Source organism: Pholcus phalangioides, unplaced genomic scaffold (assembly GCF_987345545.1).
Source record: "Pholcus phalangioides strain wild (caught in Gottingen) unplaced genomic scaffold, Ppha-v1.0 ptg000001l_1, whole genome shotgun sequence".
Taxonomy (NCBI): Eukaryota; Metazoa; Arthropoda; class Arachnida; order Araneae; family Pholcidae; genus Pholcus; species Pholcus phalangioides.
The window spans coordinates 3,168,854-3,191,495 of NW_028301594.1; the positions used below are offsets into that span (position 1 = coordinate 3,168,854).

Consider the following 22,642-nt stretch of genomic DNA (forward strand, 5'->3'; position numbering starts at 1 on the left):
AGAGGGCCACATATGGTCCGCGGGCCATGTGGGTTCAGCATCTCTGGAAAAGAACAAACTCTCTATCTCGGGAAAGCGCAAGAGAGTTGTTGTTGGGGGGAGGGGGGTGTGACCGCAATGGGATTGATCATGAACTCGACTAAGTGCTCGAACCTTCATTAGAAAACACATCAGAATTCATGTTTTAATTTTACTGGTGCCGTGGAAGAATCGAGTTTCGGCAGAATGGTGGTCCTCCACTCATAACTGATTGCGTTAAAAGGGTGCTCAAAAAGTCATTTTTCAGACGAGTCATCAGCAGCTGCTCCCTTGGATTCTGTGTTGTTTGGGTCTTGATCCCACGTGATATTATAAGCTCTGGAACATCCTTAATGTTCCAGTCTGCCGTCACGATGAAACATTTCTGTCAGATCTGAAAGATAACATGACGTGCGCATTACAGTGGCTTGAGCTTAACACTTGTACCCGTTAGTTCAAGATTTGTGATATCTCTTTCCCTCACTGCAGAATAAGACTGTGTAATACAGTGTCAAGTTATGGATGAAATTCTGACGTGACATCTAGCGGCGAACTCCAGAACTAATATGTTTTTGGTCTCAGTATAATGTGGGGTGAATGAAAAGTCAATGACATATTTTAAATATTAAAAAAAATCAGTAATTTACAATAAAAAGAGTGTAGTTTCCAATAAAATACTTGTCATGGCGTATAGAGTTTTTTTAATCAGTAAAGAGAAGTTCAAGATTTACTCATAGGTGGCGCTGTAAAAACACTTATCATACATAAACTATAATATTAACAATAATCATACTTTTCCTTCGGATTTGCTGCGATATGTGCTATTAACCATTCGAGGGTGGATATGCACCTTCGGATTAGATTGGAGGTTTTTATTAATGGAAGGACCGTCACGCAATGATCAAACGATCACTTGTGGTAGAATTCGCGCTACCCAGGATGCACCACGAGAAGGCCTACCACATTACAATACCCTGCACCCTCGAATGGTTGATTGCACTTATTGCAGCAAATCTGTCAGCAAAATATGATATTTACTTTTAGTGAAGTGCTGTTGTGCGCACTCTTTAAAAACACCCTCTTACCGCCTTTGCTATTGCGATTCAACCGCACATTATGCGACCAAAAATGCGTGCTTAAAAGTCTTATACGTATATCACAACTAATTACAATAGCTTTAAGAAGTGGTGTAAGACTCCTAAATAAACATTAATTTTGGTCATAGAATGTGCCGTCGAGTCGCAATAGTAAAGGCAGTAGAAGATATTTCTAAAGTTTGCCCTACGAATTTAGAATCACTCTGTATAAAATGCGACTCAAGCAATGCATAATTAATGGTTATTACGATTTGTTTTTCTGTTTCACAAAATTACTGCATCTCAATAGCCCCGTTCACGTGGGAAATAGAAAAAGCGGGTTTGAAAAGCATTTTCACCAATGAAATGCTCTCGATTTCTTTCCTTACGAAGGAAAAAAGTCGTCAAGCGAGTGCTGGAACTCCCATTGCTACCGCAATATTTGCACATGTAAACGGGGCTTATATGAGCACACCGTGTAGCTCAGGCTACGTCTGAATGGCAATCAATTTCAACCCACGTATCTACTAACATCGATTGGGAAACTGCCTCGATCAGGCCCGTGATTTTAGTCTTCAGATCCTCGATTTTGGTCTCACACACACACACGCGAGCCGTAAATTTCCTCGTTGATGTATCTTTCCTAAAAGAAGGAATCAATGGGGATAAAATATCGAGACCGAGGTGGTCATAACATCGGTCCTTTCCCCTATCTATCGCTCAGGGAATTCCCGCGCGATTTTTCCCCGAATGTGGAGTCTGTCTTACTGCCAAATGTTTGGATGCAAATAGGAAATTTTTGGGAATGGCAAATATATGTCTGAATCATGTCCAAATAAACTTCTTTTGTTACAATGACAAAATTTATGTTGCTCAAATCGCAATGAACATTAATTATTGTGTGGCATTTTATGTATGCCGAATTTTTTGTAGTATAGCGTCATCTATGAGTGAAATTTTGAACCAGTCTTTTGTTTATCGAAAAAAAAAATCAAAGAAAAACTACTTTATGATGAGTACTTTTGATAAATCCACACATTTTTACGTCAATCAGTTGATTCTTTAATAATTTTTGAATTGTGTCATGGACTTAACTTTTTATAATTAACGTAATTTTCTATGATAAAATTTCTTACACAAAGAAAAAAAAAATAATATTACTTGTTTCAACGCAAAGTTACGTTAATTATAGATGCTGTATATGAGGGATTTTGCCTTTGATTGCTCCACGGACCTTCTGTGTCAATAAAGAAAAGGCCAAGGATCACCCCTTTACAAAATATAGCAATGTACAAACAACGAGTAATTTTTTTTCTCATTCAAGATCACGGACCTCTTGAAATCTCTCCAATGACCCCTAAGGGGTCCACGGACACCGATTTCGAATCCCATTGCTGTGCACACCATACTGATAAGTAAATACAGTCGACACTCGTTATAATGATCCTACGTTATAGCGACCATTCCATTACAACGACCGATAAGATAAGTCCAAAACATTTTTTTATAAAACCACTATCATATATGTTTCCCTTTCGGTATAACGACCATCCCAATATAACGTCCGTTTTCAAGGAAATGAAGGGGGGGGGGTGGTTTTATCGAGCGCCAACTGTATTTCGTTTTTTCATTACACCAGAACCTCATTATAACAGAGTAGTAGGGGCTATAGGTTGTCCGTTTTAATAAAAATCCGGTTTATAACAAACAGTTCTTACAGAGGTTTAATGCAACAGAGGATGCACGTTAATGAAAGTACTGTAGCAAACGTCGAGCGGTAATTCTTGGAATTTCACACAATAGCTTGTCTGGATGGCGAGCGGTAAAGCCATGCCCGACGCGAAACGAGCGCTACTCTGACCACATGAATACGGTAAGGGAAACACATACACAGGGTCGCAACCAGGGAAGGGCAGGAAGGTGGCCCCGGGTGACAGAGTCAGTTTTAATTTCTAGTCGTGGCCTTACACATACACGTGTAACACACATTACGGTATGCGCCGATTCGTTCAAAATTCCGCAGAAGAATGCTACTTCTGCGATTAAATGGGATATATAGTCATCGTACTCGCAAACGGGATTTTCTTCGGATATAGTTATAATTCAGCTACTTTTATAAACCCCCGAATCCTGATGTGACCACATTAAGCGGCGTGGACTGCATTTGAAATTCAACCATAAAAATTTAGAAACATTCAATTTCATTTCTGCGACTGAATATGTTGAATTTATAATGCGGATATCATTTCTGTGTGCACGTATGTACACAGTGTCCCACAATCGACTGACGATTTTCAAAATGGGAGAGAAAGAAAACGGTGACGGATATTAAAGTCATTATTGCGGAATATATATGTGCAAAGTCGAGAATTTTTCAGCTACGTCATTCATGTTGCAGGGGATTGTACAGTCATTAAAATAAAACAAATAAAAATTATATTGACACCCTGTGCCCTAAAAGGCAATTGGAAAGTCGTTGCCCTGTCTCTCCTGATGCTAACAAAAAATTTCCACGTTTCTAAATGCAATATTTGCTCGAAAATCTAAGAAACATGTATTGCCCGTTAGTTTTTGTTGTTTTTCCCAAATTTCCACCGATTCTTGCATTTAAATATTTCAGCGAAAATTGCACTTAGAAACGTGGAAGTTTTTTGAAGTGAAACTTCTGTGGGGACATAAGAGTGAAAGTTTGCGAGGGAAAGGAAACCATCGTAAAAAGTGTAACGCTTTCTTTTCCCTCAAAATATGTTCCGTAGGATAACTGATTGTGGTGATGGTGGTGGATGATGTCAATCGGTCGTGTAAGAATAGAAAGTGGAGGGGAGGTAGGATGATGTTTCGACGCGGTTTGTGTCCGACAAAAGATAGTTTACAGAAAACTTTCTCTATTCCCCCCGTGATGCCACACCCCCGGCCGCTTATAAACAATCCCTACATTTCTACCTACATTGTAGAAATTTAGCGTATCGTGATTAGCCGAAATGAGTGATGAACCATTACGTCACTCATGGTGAAATTTTTGCTGGCGACGTTTAACAATAGATACATTCAATTGTCCTTGAACCCGACATCCACCGTTAAAGTAATGTTTATAGTACGAGACACACGTATCGAAGGTTGTGTGTTCGATTTGGGGGGGGGGGGTGTAGTAGTTGTAGGTAGGGCCTCCAAAAAATGGCTCGGGGATCCATGATGTTCTTAAGTCAGCCACCTCGTTGGGCAATTTGCCTGTTGTGGCGTTGTATTTGTATTTGTAGAACCAATCACTGGCGTGGTAATGCTTCCTGTGTTAGTAAAAAAGTAGGTATTGTATATAATTACGCCCTCCGGCCACATGAGAGTATATTTCGCACGCGAATGCAAGTTTTATGACGTCACAGCAAGCTCCCCTAATTGGAGGGTGCCCAACCACCAGACCAACCGTGACCCCCGTTCTGTCCCCCTTAGGCTATAAGGTGGTCCGTTTCAGGAGACGTGGGCCACGGTAGAAAAATCCAACGATATCCAAGACTAGCAAACCACCCATACCAGGCTACACAGCACAACCACAAGCCAACCAGCAGCAGGACTTATCCCGCAACTTCACCCCCACCCCCGCACACACACTTCCCCAGGTGTTGTACATGAAATGATGTATCAATATAAAGATATGGGGGAACAGGGCAGGTGCACAGACCTACATCGCCTTCAGGCCACGAGTAGTGCCCACCAAAACTAGTTATACAAGCTATATATTTATACACATATGAGCATATAGACAACAATGCAATTATGAAAAGATACAAAAGAATTGCGAATGATACATGGTGATCATAGATGCAACAAATATGACTAGTTTGGCAATTTGCTGACAGCAGGACTTCTGAAGAAGACGTTGTCTCCATAGAGTTTTGTTTGCCTCAGAGATTTCCCACAGTGAAATGTTTTGGTAAATTTGCACACCATGGCGTAATGTGTCCCATTTCCTTCACCTCCGCACTTACAGGTACTCTGGTCATGATTACCAAATCGGTGAAGGTACGAGGGAAATGGCCCGTGCTCTGTGAAGAAGTAAACCATTTCCCTAGTCCAGTGGAAGGCTCCATCCATCGGTGGTCGATGGATGGAGCCTTCATTTCCCACCCAACTCCACTGGTTGGAAATTGCTGTATGGCGATATATGACCGGAGTTGGTGTGCGGTGAAGTAGTAGTCCAGTGCTTCTCAACCTTTTTTGACTCGCGGAGCCCTTTTTGTGAATAATTTTTATGGTGGAACCCTTACTGTAAGCCTCTGTTATTTATCAAATTTGCTAATTTATTTTATTTTCCTCGAGTGGCCGCGGAGCCCCTGGGAAGTGCATACGGAGTCCCAAGAGCTCCGCGGAGCACCGTTGAGAACCACTGCCCTAGTCCATCCAAGCCTCTGGAAGGCCACCGCTGGGACGATTTCGTGAACTTTCCTCCCAGAACGAACTGTGGAGTCCCAGTAATGTTGCCATCTATTAAATAGCTTCTCCTTCAACGACTTTTTGGCCGGTGAAACACCGATCTCTTCACTCTTTGTTGATTCTTTGGCCAGTCGATCAGCTGCCTCATTTCCCCAGTTCTGTGCATGTGCCTTGACCCATGATAGGGATATGTGAGAATGTTCAGCGCAAAGCATACGAATATCCCTGGCCATGGAGTGGGATGACTGGGGGTTCAGAATAGCATATAGCGAAGAAAGAGAGTCCGTATAGATGTTTTTCACTTCTCTTGTCCTGGCGGCATATTTAGTGGCCTCCCAGAGCGCCAGGAGCTCGGCCTTGAACACGCTATTGAAAATTGACATCATTCTAGACCATTGAAATAGTATTGTCTTGTCTCTAACCACCAAGAAAGCAGCGGCGATACCGTCAACGGTTTTGGACCCCGTCTGTGAAGATGTTCGTACTTTGAGATGTTGGTGGTTCCTCCTTTTCGGTCAAGGAAGGAGATTTCATCTTGAATCGAATTTGCGGGATGGTGAGCCCATCCAAAAGCCCTAGATTGAAACGCCAGTAAACAAAGCCAGTAAATTGCAATATAGCGATATGGCTAGAGTTGGTGTTTGGTGAAGTAGCTTGTAGCATCGCCGCCGATACGTGTGGGAAAAGAAAGCTACTTCACCAGAGCGACGGTTGATATACGCGCTCGAAGCGCCATCGTGTGATTATTCGAGTTATCACTCATTCGTTTCTCGACCTGCACATGGTATATTGTGTAAATAAAGTCCGTCCTTTCGTGTAGGGTAAAATGCATGTATGTCTTGAATCGAAACTACACGCAACCGTCTGACAATACCACCGACGCCTCATAATTCCCCACAAGCTCCTAATTGGCTGCGCTGTCATTACGCTGTGTATCCAGAGCGTTTCACTTTTTTTTTCTTATTCTTCAGGCTTGATAAAAAAGCCCCACCTTCTGATTTACAGCCGACCATGATTATCGCCAAAAATTTTTCGTGAACAAATCTGCCATACATGGGATTTACTATGGGATTATTATGGCATTTAATTACATTTAATTAAATTTGAAATCGCTAAACCCAATTCTAAATACTTGAAATTATATTCAATTCAGGTGAATCTAATCATGCCAAACCCAGAAGTTTTACTTCTACAGCGTGAGATTCTCAAGCAGATTTTTTTTCTTTTGTTGGCATTAGGTGAGACAGACCAACGACTTTCTAATTTGGTTTTTGAGCACAGGGTGTCGATATAAAAATTTAATTTTTTTTATTTTAATAACTATACAACCCCTTGCAACATGAATGATGCAGCTGAAAGTCCTGACTTCACCCATTTATATTTCGCAAAAATTATTTTATCTGTCCACGTTTTCTAAAATATCCCATTTTAAAAACCGTCAGTCGATTGCGTTGCACTCTGTACAATAAGTATGTATGTTCTTGCACATAACAAAAGCGTATTGGGAAAATTTTGAATTTCATGTATATGTATATTAATGCCATTATGCCATTAATTATTTGCGTATAATATCAGAAACTAGTCTCATTACCGTAATAAATTGCTTTTATTAATGGAATAGCAGCATAACTTCCATTTCTCCTTTTGCTATCCGGCTTTTGAGAACAGCAGCGTTCTATTTATTTTTTTCCTTTTCCGAATGCATTAAAATTCCTCTTTTTCCCGTTGATCCTGCGTGCTTTTCCGGATAACGGATTTCCATTTTTGGTAATTAATATTTATTAAAAAAATATGATTAATGTTCTGATCCGGGATATTTATATATATATATATATGAGAATTTTACCCGAAAAGGGAATTTTTTTTTAACGGAAATGCTGTTAACCTTATGCTTTGCAGTTTCACTGCCGGAGGATGATGCGAAAGTGGTTAGGAAACGGAACAGTTTCATGGTGCTCGAAGGAGATCGAAAAACGGCAGCTTTATCAAGTACGTAAGCTTGCTCACACATGTAGTTGAAACGAACAAAAAACACAAAAAATGACAGCACCATATATATTCGGAATGATTTTAAAGCTGCACGCGAACAAATTGAGGGTAGATAGAGAGCATTAAATAAAATGAAACATATCTACAGCGTGATTACATAATTCTCCTTGCAGCATTTTATTGGTGAACCGATAATCCTAGAGGCTAACTTCCAATTAGAAAAACCAACTAAATAACGTGTATAACTCAGATACGCCGTTCAAGTTGCAAGGGGTTGTGTAGTTAATAAAATAAAATAAAAATTTACCTTTTTATACGGACGCTCTGTCTACAAAATTCAATTAGAAAGTTGTTGTCCTGTTTCTCCTGAGGCAAAAAAAAAATGAAATAAAATAAAATAAACAAATAAATAAAAAATAAATAAATTTAAAAACATTCCACGCCTCTAACAGGAACAAGGTCCCAAGGTGTCGTTCCCAAAATATTATGAAAAAATGCAAGTACATTCATCTCACCCAGAAACTAGTAAAAACAAAGAATTAACTGCGGAATGTAATTATAAAACACGCAAACAAATTATTAAAAATGACAACAGTTGGCTATTTATCGCCTCTCGTTCTTCTCTTGGCGATATCTATAAAAACGTTTTTGAGTTTTACACACACTTAGCTCTTCTTTTCTGTTGCTCTAAGTGTGCTGTACAATCGTGCTATTTGAAAGACGTCACTCTACGAGACTCTAGGGTTGCGGGATTTTTAAGTTCAATTTTGGCCTCTATTGGCGTTCAAAATATTAATATTTAAAATATTTTGTATGAGTGACTCCTATTATTCCGCTGGATTTGTTTTCATATTTTCGTGAACATTCAATTGAGTAGAATCAGTGGTAATTTTTTCCAAAACTTTTCGAAGACGTCACCTTTGGACCCTTTCCTTCGTTCGAATTTTGAATTCAAAATATATCAATATTTGAATACAAAGAAAAATTGGAGGGAAACAGCATAAACTAACGGACAACGCTACTTTTAGCTCATTTATGCTGTTTATTCCCAACTTTTCTCAGATTTTTGAATTCAAATATTTCAGAGAATATCGCACTTACGTGGATTTTTTTTTTCGCTTCAGGGGAGAGACAGGACAACACAACAGCTTTCTAATTGGGTTTTAAGCACAGCGAGTCGGTATAAAAAGTTAATTTTTCATGTTTTAATAACTATACAACATCTTGCAGAATAAATAACGTATGTATCTAAGAGTTCCACACGTTTCTTGAATACTTTTTCCTAATTGGAAGGAAGTATGCCTCTCGGATCAACGGTTCGCCAGTAAAATGCGTCAAGGGCGATCACGTTGACCAGGAATTTCACTTGAAAGTGCGCTGTGTTCCCGAGGTGATTTGTTTTTCTATGGTTGACTGCCATGGTCGTTTCGAACGAATCGCTGGAAGGGGAGGGAGGGAGGGAGGGTGTATCCGCGTGAAATTCCAGATACAGTAATACCCCGAGTTGCTTGATTTCCTTCGATTTTCTGTAAAAAAAATACACATTTCTGAAATTCAACTATCGATATCACGGGATATCGCTGAAATAGTATAAATTAAATGATAATCAAGTAAAGAATTGTTTTATTCGATCAGAATACTGTATGAAACTACAGTCGAACGCCGTTGTAGCGCTCCCCGTTATCCCGCTTAGAGCCACAAATTTTCAGTTAACAAATCTTCCATATAGGGATTATAATGTAAAAAACCTGTTTTTTAGCGCCAACTATTGTTTGGATGAATACAAAACCTATGTGTCATTTTCCGGGAATTTCCACATTTCTCTCATTTTGTTTTTTTTTTCCGAAGAAGTTGAGGATTTATCCTTTTCATTCCACTGTTATTATAGGTAAACAAAAGAACAGTTTAGAGCAAAAGACTTGAAAAACAAAGAATTACGTGGTCGGGGTGTGTGTGAAGAAGGGTCCTGGAAAGCACATTTCTCATGAATACCTGAATGGGACCTTAAAGCTAAACAACCAACCTATTCAAAGAAACGGATTTATTGATAAGAAAGTGTGCAACGAACGCACTGCAGCAGTTTGTTCAATGTTGCCAAATTTTTCCTCCAGTGCATGCTTTTACTCGCTATTCATTACATTTCGAGTGCCGTAAGTAGTCATTAACAGGCCGCAACTAAATGCTTGGTCAGTTAGCTCAAGCACGCATTTTAGTGCGCGCCCTTGTAATGTTAAAGGAGAGGTTCTCAGCCACCTCGTTGGGCATTTTACCTGTTGTGGCGTTGTATTTGTATAAAGAAGGAGGGTTGTTAATTTTTTCAGCCGCAACCCGTGGAGACTTTGTTTTTGTAAATTAATGAGACCAGTAACGGAATAAGTGCGGACACGGGTCGGAAACCTCTGCGAATCAAGCTTGAGTCAGGACCAATAGCTCAAGAATCTCCGGCTGTAAGTGGACTTTTAGGGCCCATCTCTTGGAAGCTCCTGTAAAACAACTTTGAGTTGTGACCCATAGTTTGAAAATTCCTGAATTTTTTTACGACCCATCTCGGAACCCTCTGTGGATCAAATTTGCATCGAAAGCAATAGCTTAAGAATCCCTGGCTGTAAGTGAATATATATACGACCCATCTCAGAAATCTGCGACCCAAGTTTGCGACACAAGTTTGAGTCGCGATCCATAGGTTAAGAACCTGTGGGTTGATGGATGAAATTTACGATTTGCCTGATCCGGCATCAGGAGCACCAGACCTTCCTACTTCCCCGCCCCCCCCCCACTAGTTGCGACCCTGGTCATTAAGAAATGATCTTCCTCGATTTGCTCCATTCAAGCATGTTAAAAAGAGTTGTTCTTCCAATATCTGAAAAACAAAAACTTTTTGTTAAGAAAACCAATATATGGACTTTAAGCGATGCCACCATTATTTCCCTTTGTTTATTTTGTTTTTGCGATTACAAAATGCGTCACTAAATTTATGCAGAATTACAATAATTCCATTGGTAAGTGCATGTTTCTGTGAATTTTTCATATGCATAAATATTCAAGTAGCTTCACAGTGTTTACAGTTTTACCAATTTTCTCGACATAAAATTGAATGCGAATAAAATAGGTTATTTTACACATGGAGTAACACTACAATAAGACATTGAGATACAGTATTTCGTAATAAACGTGTGAGTTTATGTAATACTGCTTCTCTGAAACACTATTCTGACCATGGTCCGATATAACACCAATTTCGTTATAACGCCAAAATTCTTTGGGACGGATGGTGGCGTTAAATCGGGGTTCGACTATGCACTGATTTTTGAGAGGATGCAGTGTATACATCTTTATACTCTGCAGCGCCTCTCAAAAATCAGTGTGCAGTAATGTACAAAAATCGCACTGGTGATCGGCTGAAGTTGGTTTTCAGCGGTTCCCAACTTCAAGGCGCGAATGCCAGCCGATCTTCACGTTAAAAAGTCTTGCCTCAGAGAGCAACAGGTCTACAGCATTGCAATTATTCATTCATTACACCTGACTCACAATGAGTTGAGAAAAACTCATAGTTAAAAAAAAAAAAAAATTGATTGCAGATGGTAGCACTACACATAATAAGCATTACACAGAAACAAACTTCACTTTACGTACTATACGTACACGCACATTCCAACAAGTACCAATTCGTTAGAAGTTCCGCAGAAGACCGCATGGACGAGGTCCATGCAAGGTTTATTAGTAGTAGTAGCGTATACAGATGAAAACTTTGCCGTGATTTAAGAAATGGAATCCCAAGACGGCTTGTTTGGTACCTGACATTTTTACGAAGAAAGTCATAATTTCATACCTGAAGTAATTTCAACTCACGAATGAAAGTTGTTTTATTGCTATCCAAACCTAAGCAGCTCATTTCTTTCGACGTGCCAAGGTGTTATCGAAACATTTAAACCCCCTTAACACACGTTAGTTTTATTTGTACAGGTTTTAGAGGAGTATGGTTATTTTTTTACCATAACGGGAACACACTCACAACGCAAGTTAGTTTTTTTTGAAGCCGTAGAAGATTTGGTCCCAATTAAGCAATTATTATATTTATTTCTATATGGAAAACTACCCAACCTACATGAATTCGACTTAAGCAGTAGTCTTTGGTCCCACCTATCGCGTAACTTCGGGGTATTACTGTGTTTCGAAACTGTACGTCCATTAAAGACTGACATTTGCCGTTTTAAAGAATGCAATTCTCAACAGTGGTGATGGAGATTTTTCCATTAATCAGGAATGACAGGCATTCAGTGCGGAAAGGTTCTATATGACTTACCTGAAGTTCTGATGAAGAGCGCCTCCTATCACCTTCGAGTGGCGTTTACAATCATGCTTTGAAATCGTCCTTTTTGATGTTTTCTGTCTCTCTCTGAAAATTTTTTAAAGGGAGGCCTGTGTATAGACTTACGTATAAGTCAGTTGAGGAACCTCTACACGCATTTCGCGTAATTTTTGTAATTATATCAATGAAATATTTCACCAACTTCAAGGGTTTTAATTGAAACACGTATTGGGGATGATTACTTAAATGAAAAAAGGACTCGGATATCCATTTCATTAATGTGTTTGTTCACTACAGAGCTCTTAGAAATCATAGCGTTGTCAGATCAAGTCCCAGTTTAACCGGTTTGGGTTGCAATTCCAAATCGGATCCTTGGAAGTCCTTCAGTCTTTTTCAGTTATCCATGTATTGCGATGGCTGGGGGTGCGACAATATAATCTTAAATATGGTTAGAAAAATCTGAAGATTTATGTGTCTCTCAAGTTTGTTATGCAAAGTGTGAATTTCCATCTAAGTGGCCTCCAGATATTTCTTTGGAAAAGGGATTTTCATAGAGACGAATGGATTCTAATGACCAGAGCCCGTTTTCAACATTTTTGGGCCTTGGACAAACGTGAGTTTTTGGGTGATCTTTGAGAAATTGCTACCAAGAAATCATATGCAAGGAATTTAATGGGCACTTCCACAAAATAGACTCTGATTGCTTTTTAGGCGTCCTATTTTTCACAATCCGTCGCGGTCTTTAATTTTGCAGACATCATTCAAGAATTCAACATGATGAGAAAGTAAACAGGTTAAAAAACATTGGGCACTGAAAATTTGTGGGCTCTGGGGCTTGTGTCCCCTTGCCTATGCGAAAAAAGGGCATCTAAGAGGACGATGGGCCTGTTAAATGATAACATGTTGCCGTTGCTTTTATCTAAAATAATGTTACATGTGGAAATGAATGCATAAATTTTACCCGAATGTTTTTCCCTCCAAATATGATCAACGTTTTCCTGTATATACTTGGCTATATTTAGAAAAAAATTGCTGAAAAAAAGCCCTTGAAACTTTTTTTCGTTTCACGTTACAAAACGGGTCTTTTTCCCAAGTGGCGTTCTGAAGTCCAATCTCCTTGGAGAGGAACTGCATCAAAATATTTTATAAATAATTTTCATTATAACAAACAAAGATACCGTTGGCGGTTGAAAAATATTATTTTTCATAACGGAAAAAAAGTATCTATTAATTCATTGAAAAGATTCCCCCTTCCTTGAGTTTCTTTGGTGTTAAGATGAAAAAAAAAAAACCTCACGGATTTTTCATTTCATGATTCATTTCTTCGGAAAATTTGTTATTCCTTATTCTGCAACGAGGAAAAACTGATATTCTTCAATTTCAAATGAAAATTGAAATCTTTTTCTGTTCTGGAAATAACACCAAATCAATTCATACGGGAAACAAGAAAATAAGAGATGATATACATGAGATAATTATCTTTTCTTCTACAGCGTATGATGATGATGGTGGAGCTACCAGCGTGAAATGCCCGAGACCTGTATGCAATTACCCAGTGCAAGAGAAATGCGAGAAAATTCCTCTCCCCGAAGAGGTCAATCAATTGTCCGATTTCGTGGATAAGATCCTACCGATTAATCTCAAGGAATGGCCGGAGCAGAAATGGTGGGAAAGAGCGCTGGACATTCTCAAGGTATGACCACAGGGTGTCCGTAAATCATTGAAAACACATGAAAACAAAATAATGATGGATTTACATCTTATATGTTAGAGATACTAGTAAATTTTTTGTGTGAAAAAGTTTTAAGGTTAGTTTTATATATGTCGCTACAGTACGAAAAATAAAATCCGTGATATTTTTAAAATATCTACCATTTGCAAAAACACGGTGCGGTCTTAGAAAAAAATTCTTGCTAGGTTGACATGAATTCGGAAATTCAAAATTAGTTACAAAGTTTGTTAAAAGATGGCACTGCCATCTTAAAAATTGAAATGGATATTTTCGAAACCCGAGAACTAATTTTGGCCATAGATTGTTGGATTAAAGACGGGCCCAGGTAGGCCTATGAATGTAGGAAGAGAAGGTGTATGGTGTGTGTGTATGTATGTGGAGGAAAGAAAAAAAATAAATTTCGGGATTCAGGTCGATGCTACAGAAATTTCAGCCTGGTCTTCTTGCAGGTTGATAAAATGCCGCCCCCTTCCTTCCAGGTATGATGTTTCCGAAATGGAAGCTGATTATACATGAAATACAACCTAAGTGAATCTGCACAAGCAATATAATGCGAGCTCTAATAATCAAAATCTATCAATAAGTCAAAAATGCAAATATGGTGGCAAGGAACGATCTACATTAAAATAAAACTTCAAGGCAACCCTCAGATGGGTTTTTTTCTTCTTCATAAAATGAGGTTAATATGTGATTAATATGCAAGGTTAATGTAAGGTAAATATATAATTAATATGCAAGGTTAAGGTACGAGAATGTTTCACAGTCATCAACTCCGCTCATCACTTCTAGCGATCATGTTATCCACCATTGCCAGAAAAGAAATAATTAAATAGGTGCCAAAAAGGGTTATAAATATACCACACAGTGTATATACCAAGACATTTCAATGAATATACAGTCCACAATGCCAAAATAAAAATAAGATAGGTGCCAGTGAGAGTAAATAGGTACCAAAAAATAAAATTCAATAGAAAAGTTGCCAAATGAGATTTGTGAGGTGATGCTTTCGGCGTAGGAGATTCACTGTAATCGACAATATCTCTTATATGTTGGAATTCTGAATTCATCATGCTTTCAAATTGATTTTTGTTCTTTGATATGATTAAAAATTTGTTGCAAAAATTCGTGACTAATTTCTCAAAATTTAATATTGCTATTTAATTTCGGAACACCCTGTACTCCGTTGCAGTAAAAAAAAATTGCTTTTATAGAGTCCATTGATGTTCATCCTGCTCCTGACAACACCAGTAGTTGACTACCAGAGCCCGAGGGATAATTGGTGTCGTATCTTGAATAGTCTCCATTGCATGACCGGACCTCTGTTCATCATCTTCGCGACCGGTCGTAAGTATTCGTGACATATCCGATCGTGTTATTTTGTTATAGAGTATTTCCTCACATAGTACAAGATTGACGATGATAAAAACGATCGATTTTCTGTCAGATCCGTTCTACAAGATTGGTGGCGTGATCCCGTTGTTCATTTTCGTGATGGCCATCAGCTCTGCGGTAGCCGTGACGGTTTACTTCATGACATCGGCCAACGAAACGCCAAGATTTCATACCGCTTACGCCTATTTGGGATTCGCCGTCGCCGTGATCTGGATCTATTGCATCGCCAACGAGATCGTCGTCTTGCTTCAGGTATGCTGGACATTATTGAATTGCGGGAATATACATATAGTGGGCATTGGTGCATTTTTGAAAAATAGAAAAATCAAAAGATTGACATAAATTTTTTGTGTAGTTTACACTGAAATAATTGTAATAGCGTAGAGTTTTTTTTTGAAGAAAATAATTCAAAATTTTACTCACAGATGGTGCTGTATCACGGATAACTTCTCATACATATAAAACATATACCGTATTTTCCCGCGTTACTCAGCATGACGTGAAACAGCGACGGAGACCAGCATATATATTGGTAATACCCATATTTTCCGACATGTCGGGAAATTCGAATCACAGATTCCGAAAAATTTTTGAATATCTATATTCGAAAAATCAATTGAACTAGTTGATTTGAACCTGGTATTATCTTTGCAGTTTAGAATCCTTTGTATTTTATGAACAACGCGGGAGATTGTTTGAATTTCGTGTTTCTTTTTGTTACCATAAGTCTTGATTTATTGTAAAGGTCGGATAGATAGATAGATAAGAACAGCTCACAACCACGGACTGATGCAAAACACTTTACTTCCATTACCTCGAAAGAGGTAGAGTTGTGTCGGAAAAGTTAGCAGAGATTTATAGTGGTGGCTCCCCTTGCTCCGTGCTCGCAAGTATCGAATCACTCGCGTTGTTCTCCCCATGAAGACAGCCATCAAATCGATGCAACGCACAAGCCATTTGACTAAAATGTATAGCTGAACCCAATGGTTAGGGGAGAAAAATTGCATGTGCGCCCAGTGGCACATAAGGGTCGGAGACCGCAGCCTGGGATTCCAAAAGAAGTGTGGAAAAGACTTGTGGGGTAAGTAAGAAGGAGTTGGCATGTTGAAGTGGGAGAGATTTGAGATGGTCTAAATACACAAAATGTATACAAAATATATTTTCAGAGCCTCGACTGTGATGGGAAACAAAGAAACAAAACCTCCGTCCACAGTGCTGGGCAGTTTTGTTTCCCTTTCCTTTTACGGAACATGCAATATACACACATAGAAAACGCACAGAGCCTCCACTGCAACGAGAATAATCAAGCAGAGCCTCAGTTGACAGTGCTGGGCATTCACATTTGAATTACTCACATATACAATATTATATACATTACAAAAACTTCCCTTTTTATACTATTGGGAATGTACATAAACATTACTATGAAGGTAATTGCATATTAGAAACAAATATCACCATGAGCTCATCGAAATATTTAAGGATACAAAATTATTACCGTACTATGAAATAAAAAAATGTCGGATACTAATCATATTCGTTCTCGCAAATTAGATGAACTAGATGGGAAAATAAACAAGCATCTAAGCATTTTTTTGTATTCTTTGATCATGCGTTTAAGGTTTCAATAGGCAGAGATAAAACTTAAAGAATCGCATTGTAAAACAGGATATTTTAATACAAAATGAGCGACAGCATATTTCTTCAATCTACAAAGAAAACTGTAAAAAACAATAACTGTATTTCGTATTAGGCTGGCGATAAGTAGGTTAAAACTTTATGTAAACCCTCAATTTTCATTACCGTTATCAAATCCCCGGACAAAACACGTTTGTTGGAATGAAAACTATTTTTAAGATATACGGAAGACTGGATGTTGTGAAGATATTTATTATTACTCAAATAATGAATTTCTTTACAACATCCAGTCTTCCGTATATCTTGTATTAACAAGTGAAGAGCGACATTCATGTCATATATATAGCCATCTGGTGGCTCGCCGTCCATGAGCTATTGGCTGATTGGTTCACCGTCCATTGCACGGTTCCGTTCGGCACATATATACGCTCTAGCGAAGGAAAATATTTATCTCCTCTGTAGCTTAATGGTCAGAGCACTCGTCCGGCAATTGAGGTACCCGGGTTCGACTCCCGGTAGAGGCGGAGATGAGTTTTTCCTTCCTTAAAAAAAAATTAACACCTCAAATAATAAATATCTTTACAACATCTAGTCTTCCGTATATCTTGTATTAACAAGTGAAGAGCGACATTCATGTCATCTGAAAACTATTTTATTCCGATTCGCATATTTTTAATATTCCTATTCGGTTTTCAATACAGTAAAACCTCGTTAAGTTGTCACCCTGATAAGTCGTCACTCCGGTTAAGTCGTCATTTTTCTTCAGACACTTCCAGCTCTCATAGACCACAATGTTATTAAACCCTCGTTTACTCGTTGCTAATTTCGGTTAAGTCGTTACTATGAAAAAGTTTGAGAAAGAGGAACAAACTATTTTTATGGCTCCCATTAAAAAAAGAGCTTGGTAACAGCATTGCCATATGCTTAAAAGTCACCATAAAATCCTGTATGCCCAAACGGAACAGTTTAAGTAACGAAAGTTACACTGGGGAAGTTTATTTTCCGACGAAGGTTTTTGGAAAGTTGGGGACTGTTCAAGCTAGATCTCACTTTTGCCTGGGCTCCATTGGAGAAACTGGACAAAACGCGAGACACCCAAGCTCTGTCGCAAGAAGCAACGTAAGCACTTCGTCTCCCACCTGCCGGGGGGGGGGGGCAGGGCATCTCCGGCAAAACCAAAATTTATTGATATGTCAAAGATTACATATAGTGCAAGGAAATCAAAAATTATGTATAAATCGAAGAATCAAATTAATCAAGTTAAAGTCAAAGTGCAACGGCCACGGATAATAAATAATCATAGAAAGTGCATGGACTCTTCTAATTTAGGGCTTGAAATTTGAACAAAATATCTTTGTTGAAAAAAATTAGACATTCTTTCCCAAGTTGGTCTTCTGCTTACTTTTCCCTGCCCAGGGTCCCTCCACCAAGTCAAAAGTGTTCGAGATTACTTTGTAGTTGTATCATGAACTACTGATGAAGAATTAAAACACTAAAATTAAATTTGATTTTAAATTTATTCGATTTTCATAACATCGCACTTTAAAACTGACGGAACTCCGCTTAAGCCGTCATAATTTTTTGATAACTTGAGGTGACGACTTATCGAGGTTTTACTGTATATATATCGGTCTTCCGAATGTATATTGTGATGCTCATTTAACCTTGCGTTTTACGGCGTGCAGGCAATGGACCAGATTACAGAGGGACAGAGAGACCTCACAGAGACTACTACCTTTAAACAGCTGGTGTCCCCGATTTTTACAGCATGTGGGGGGGGGGAATGCGGTTCAAACAGTGTGCATTTAATGTTCATTGTGGTATGCGTTGTCGGAATACGGTTCAAACAGTGCGTATTTAATGTTCATTGCGGTATGTGTTGTCCGGGCCCATAAGCGGAGATAGACTTGGAAATCTGTGGGGGGGGGGGGAGCACAACGATGATGATGTCAATTCATATATACATGTATACATTAGATTTGTCGACTCCACCATTGACGCGGGGAGGGATGGGGCAATGCCCCCCACATCTCCGCCCATGTCTGGGCCAGACCAGAATTGAACGTTTCCGTCGCTACCAAGCCCTTGCATGCTGTCTGGCGACAGACCACCAGGGATAGTATGTGAAGGGGAAAGACAAGTTTGCGCATGTGCGTGAGTTGTGAGCGTGACTTTGTGCTCGAGTAACGAATGACTGTTCGAGAACATTAATTCGAGAAGTAACAGAGAGGCAGTATTGACTGAGAAATTGAGTAGGAAAGTAGTATGCATTTTGAGATCACGCATTATGAATGTATTAAGTTCCAATAAAGTTCGTTTTGTTATCGTTGGAAAAGCCCCGGAATACATAGATAGAAGCCGCGGCCATCCCTGGAAGTTAAATCTATGTCTGTGTAGAGAAAATGAAAAGCGCCAGGAAAAAGGATTGTTTACAAATCTTTGCAAAATGAGTGCTTAACGGGATAAAACACAGAGCAACGCAGTGAAGTCACAAAAGGCGAAAAAGTAGTTTAACCCAAAACCCCAAACATTATAAAATATTGCATAATCGAGAGAGATACTAATCAGAGATATTTGATTAATACAAGATGAGTTCATGCCAAAATTTGGTGTGTGCAAATTTAGTCGGCATTACAGATACTGTCGGACTGGCATTAGTCTAATAATTGTATTCAAGAACGTCAGACAAAGAGTTATAGTGATCTGCGTTTTCTATCAAACACATTTGAATATGAGCACCCTCTATAGCCCAACTTACTCCAGAAAATAAAAGATCAAAGGTCGGGAAGCAATATTAATGTATAGTTCAATGCAATATGTTTAGAGTGAATACCATGATTTGTGATACGGAAGTTCCAACGAATAACAATAATTCGTCAAGACCCTCTTTATCATCGCTCTGCCGATTCAACAAGCAGTAGTGCAAAATGCCATGCTAGATAAGTTAACTAATTTTGGTGACACCTTGTATTCACCTGATGCCTTAAAGGATTACAAGAGAGGAGAAAACAACACAACCGGAGTCCCTCTGGACTACCAAATTACGATAACTTTTTAATTTATTACATCACGTGAGTATATATCGCGCGCTTTATACTATAGAAAATTAAAGTTTTAACGTAATTGCCTGAATTTTCAAATATGATATTAAAATTAGTTACAAAGTTTGTCAACCGATGATGTTGCCATCTGGGAAAACTAAAATACAGTATTTTCAAAATATTCATATCCACCATTTGTAGCAACACGCTATAGTATGGTCTCAGAACAAAACTTCGTAAAAACCCATGCAAACGTTTAAGATGGGATGACTTGAATTCAAACCGAATTTCTAAATTAGTTACAAAGTCTCTTTACTGAGAGGTAACAGTGTATCTAGCAAACGGTATCTAGCATAGACGTTTGCATGTGTTTCTGCGAATTTTGTTCTGCGATGACATGTTCTTTCTAAAAATGGTGGATATCTTTAATATATCATATTTTACATTTTTCTAGATCGCAGAGCTATCTGTCGCAAAAACTTGTAATTAATTTTAAAATTATTGTCTGACTCAAAATTTAAATTTTTTCGAGCACAAACCACTAAACGGAATATTTCTATCGTTTCCTGTTCCTTTTTATTTATTTGCCCTTCATTTACGGGCACTTAGCCTCTGCTAATATCGATTGAGAAAGTGTCTATCGCTTCCGTGATTCTTGTGTTCAGTTCCTTAATGTTGGCTACACGGAAAGCGTAAACTTTGAAACATCTCCAAAAAAGAAGGATCCCATTATTTTTTTTATTTATTTTTCAAATGATTCCTTCAATTTTGGGACACTCTGTATCTGCTAATATTGGTTTGGAAAGTGTCACACTCTCCAATCATATTTAGTCTTCAATTTCACGACATTGGCCACATGTGAGACGTACTTTGTCGTTGGCACATCCCCACAAACCTAAGGACCAAGTTGAGCCAGAATTGGAGAGCGAGGTGGCTATAACAAGGATCCATCTCATCCGATCATCATCACATAGACATAGAGAATTCCTGAGTGAGCGAATTTCCTAGAACGTGGAGGAGTGCCATCTCGTTGCCAAAAGATGTTTGGTTTGCAAATGAGAAATTTGTGGAACGTCAAAAGTCTGTATCTCATGTCCATATAAACCTCTTTTGATCCGGTAACAAGTTTTATGTATTGCAAATCATAATAATCGTTAATTATGCACTCCTTGTATAGCATTCTGTTATCAAGTTATTATGATACAGCGTCATCTGTGAGTGGAATTTTAAGCTTTTTTTATTTTTTTTTCTTCAAATTTAGCAAAGAAAAGTATTAGAGTGGAAATTATACTTTTTTCTATATAAATTTATTGGTCTTTTTATATTACTTCAACATATATATATAAATATATCATGAACTTTTAAAACCCACACACACCCTGTATCAATCTTATCTGTTCATAATTGATGAAATTTATTATTTTCTTAATAATATCATAATTTATAGTAAAGTGTTCCATTTCCTCAACTCTATAAAAGTAAATGTGCCCCGAGCACAGAACCATCGTTACAACCAAACGTATTCCCTTGTATCTCAACGTTTTCCATGTCGAGGACATCCTGCGTCGAAGGTCACCTTTGAGTTGCAACCCCCCTGATAAAATACAAAATGATATGTTGGGTGATGGAATATTTTTTCATAATTTGCATAAAAAAATTGAATCAATAAGTTATATATAATTTTATAGAAATAAAGGTGTTATTTCATGCAATGGTAGGGAATGAAAATGATCTCGCGAACTCCTTACACAATACTCCGGAGTGGTGGGGGGTTTCCCGTGAGTACTATACCACAGATCGAAAAACACTTCATTAGAGCATTCTATATGCCACCACTTCTTAACTATTTCCATACTAAATCCAATCAGTCTGTGATTGTTCATAGGCTGACGCACGTGGACTTATCATTGTATGCCAAACTGTTGAGAAAATCAGGACTTTTTAAATGCAACCACCCCTTTTTTATACTTTTTGTGGTCTCTCAACTGCTTTCTTCAATTCCAGATTTCATTTTAACAGAGAAAACTGTCATCACCGTTGTGTGCGTACTTTTAGCCACCAATGTATTGCTTGTCTAAATTGCTAGTAGATAGCAACACCCTACGATACAGTTAAATTCTAAGACCGGGTCCACAGCCGCTGCTCTAAGTGGCAAGGCAGTGCGCAAAAAATGATAGCGGCTTAAAACAGAGCAGAACAGCTTTGAACAGAGCGAGGTTTGAGCGGTCGAGCAGCTTGTTTGTTCCATGCGAAGCATGTAGTAGTACCGATCATTGCACCAGACAGAGATGCGTGTCGAAAGAAGAAAACGCCGTCCACATAGAACGCTCAAGGATGCACCAGTTTCTTAGATGTACGGACTCCCAGTGGATCGCGCTACAGCGAGAGTGAGGGTACGCAATTTTGCTTCACTATTAACACGACAAAATCACGTTTTACCTACCATATTCTCCGCATTAGCCGGCACGGTGTAAAATTCGAGGGATACCGGCTTTTGAATGTTGGGGTCTTGTCCGTTCTCGGATGCGGGGAAAAGCGAGGTTCAATAAGTATAGTCAGCTAATTCAATGGAGTTTTAGGATAAAGATATCTTTAATAATTTTTCATAATCTGTGATCCGAATTTCCCGGCATGACGGAAAATAGGGTATTCCCGGAATGCTGGTGCCCCTCGCTGTTCCTCGGCATCGAGAGGCTTATTGCTATTTGTTATATAAAGGATGTTATCAACAATGGTAAGGTCTTGGGACAGTTCCAAACCCACGTGTTGGCCCTTTGCGGTGCAAAGGTTTTTCGGTACCTCATTAGTACTTTATAGTTCTCACTTTCTAACGGCCTCCGATTGCAGGACGGCCAGCAGATGTTAGATTTTGTGATTTGCAAGCTGTTATGATTGTTTGTACTTATAAGTTATCCAAAAAACGCAAAAGCTAACATCTACGTGCTTTCTTGTCATCATAAGGGATCGTTATGGCAGTAGGGAACCGTTTTTTCCTGATGTCGATTCCACCTCAACATGG

At 38.6% G+C, this 22,642-nt stretch overlaps 1 protein-coding gene across 4 annotated transcripts in view; it reads left to right on the forward strand.

Annotated features, from left to right (window-relative positions):
• The window catches only part of LOC149089689 (mitochondrial sodium/calcium exchanger protein-like), a 73,202-nt gene that overhangs the window by 44,592 nt on the left and 5,968 nt on the right, over positions 1–22,642 (forward strand). For 2 of the 4 annotated variants that reach the window (XM_089237613.1, XM_089237529.1), the window contains exons 10-13: positions 7,422–7,511; positions 13,314–13,513; positions 14,764–14,896; positions 14,997–15,196. In XM_089237613.1, the coding sequence (XP_089093739.1) occupies positions 7,422–7,511; positions 13,314–13,513; positions 14,764–14,896; positions 14,997–15,196 (623 nt within the window). The remainder of the gene's footprint in view (positions 1–7,421; positions 7,512–13,313; positions 13,514–14,763; positions 14,897–14,996; positions 15,197–22,642) is intronic. The other 2 variants (XM_089237783.1, XM_089237698.1) reach the window with 1 other exon arrangement.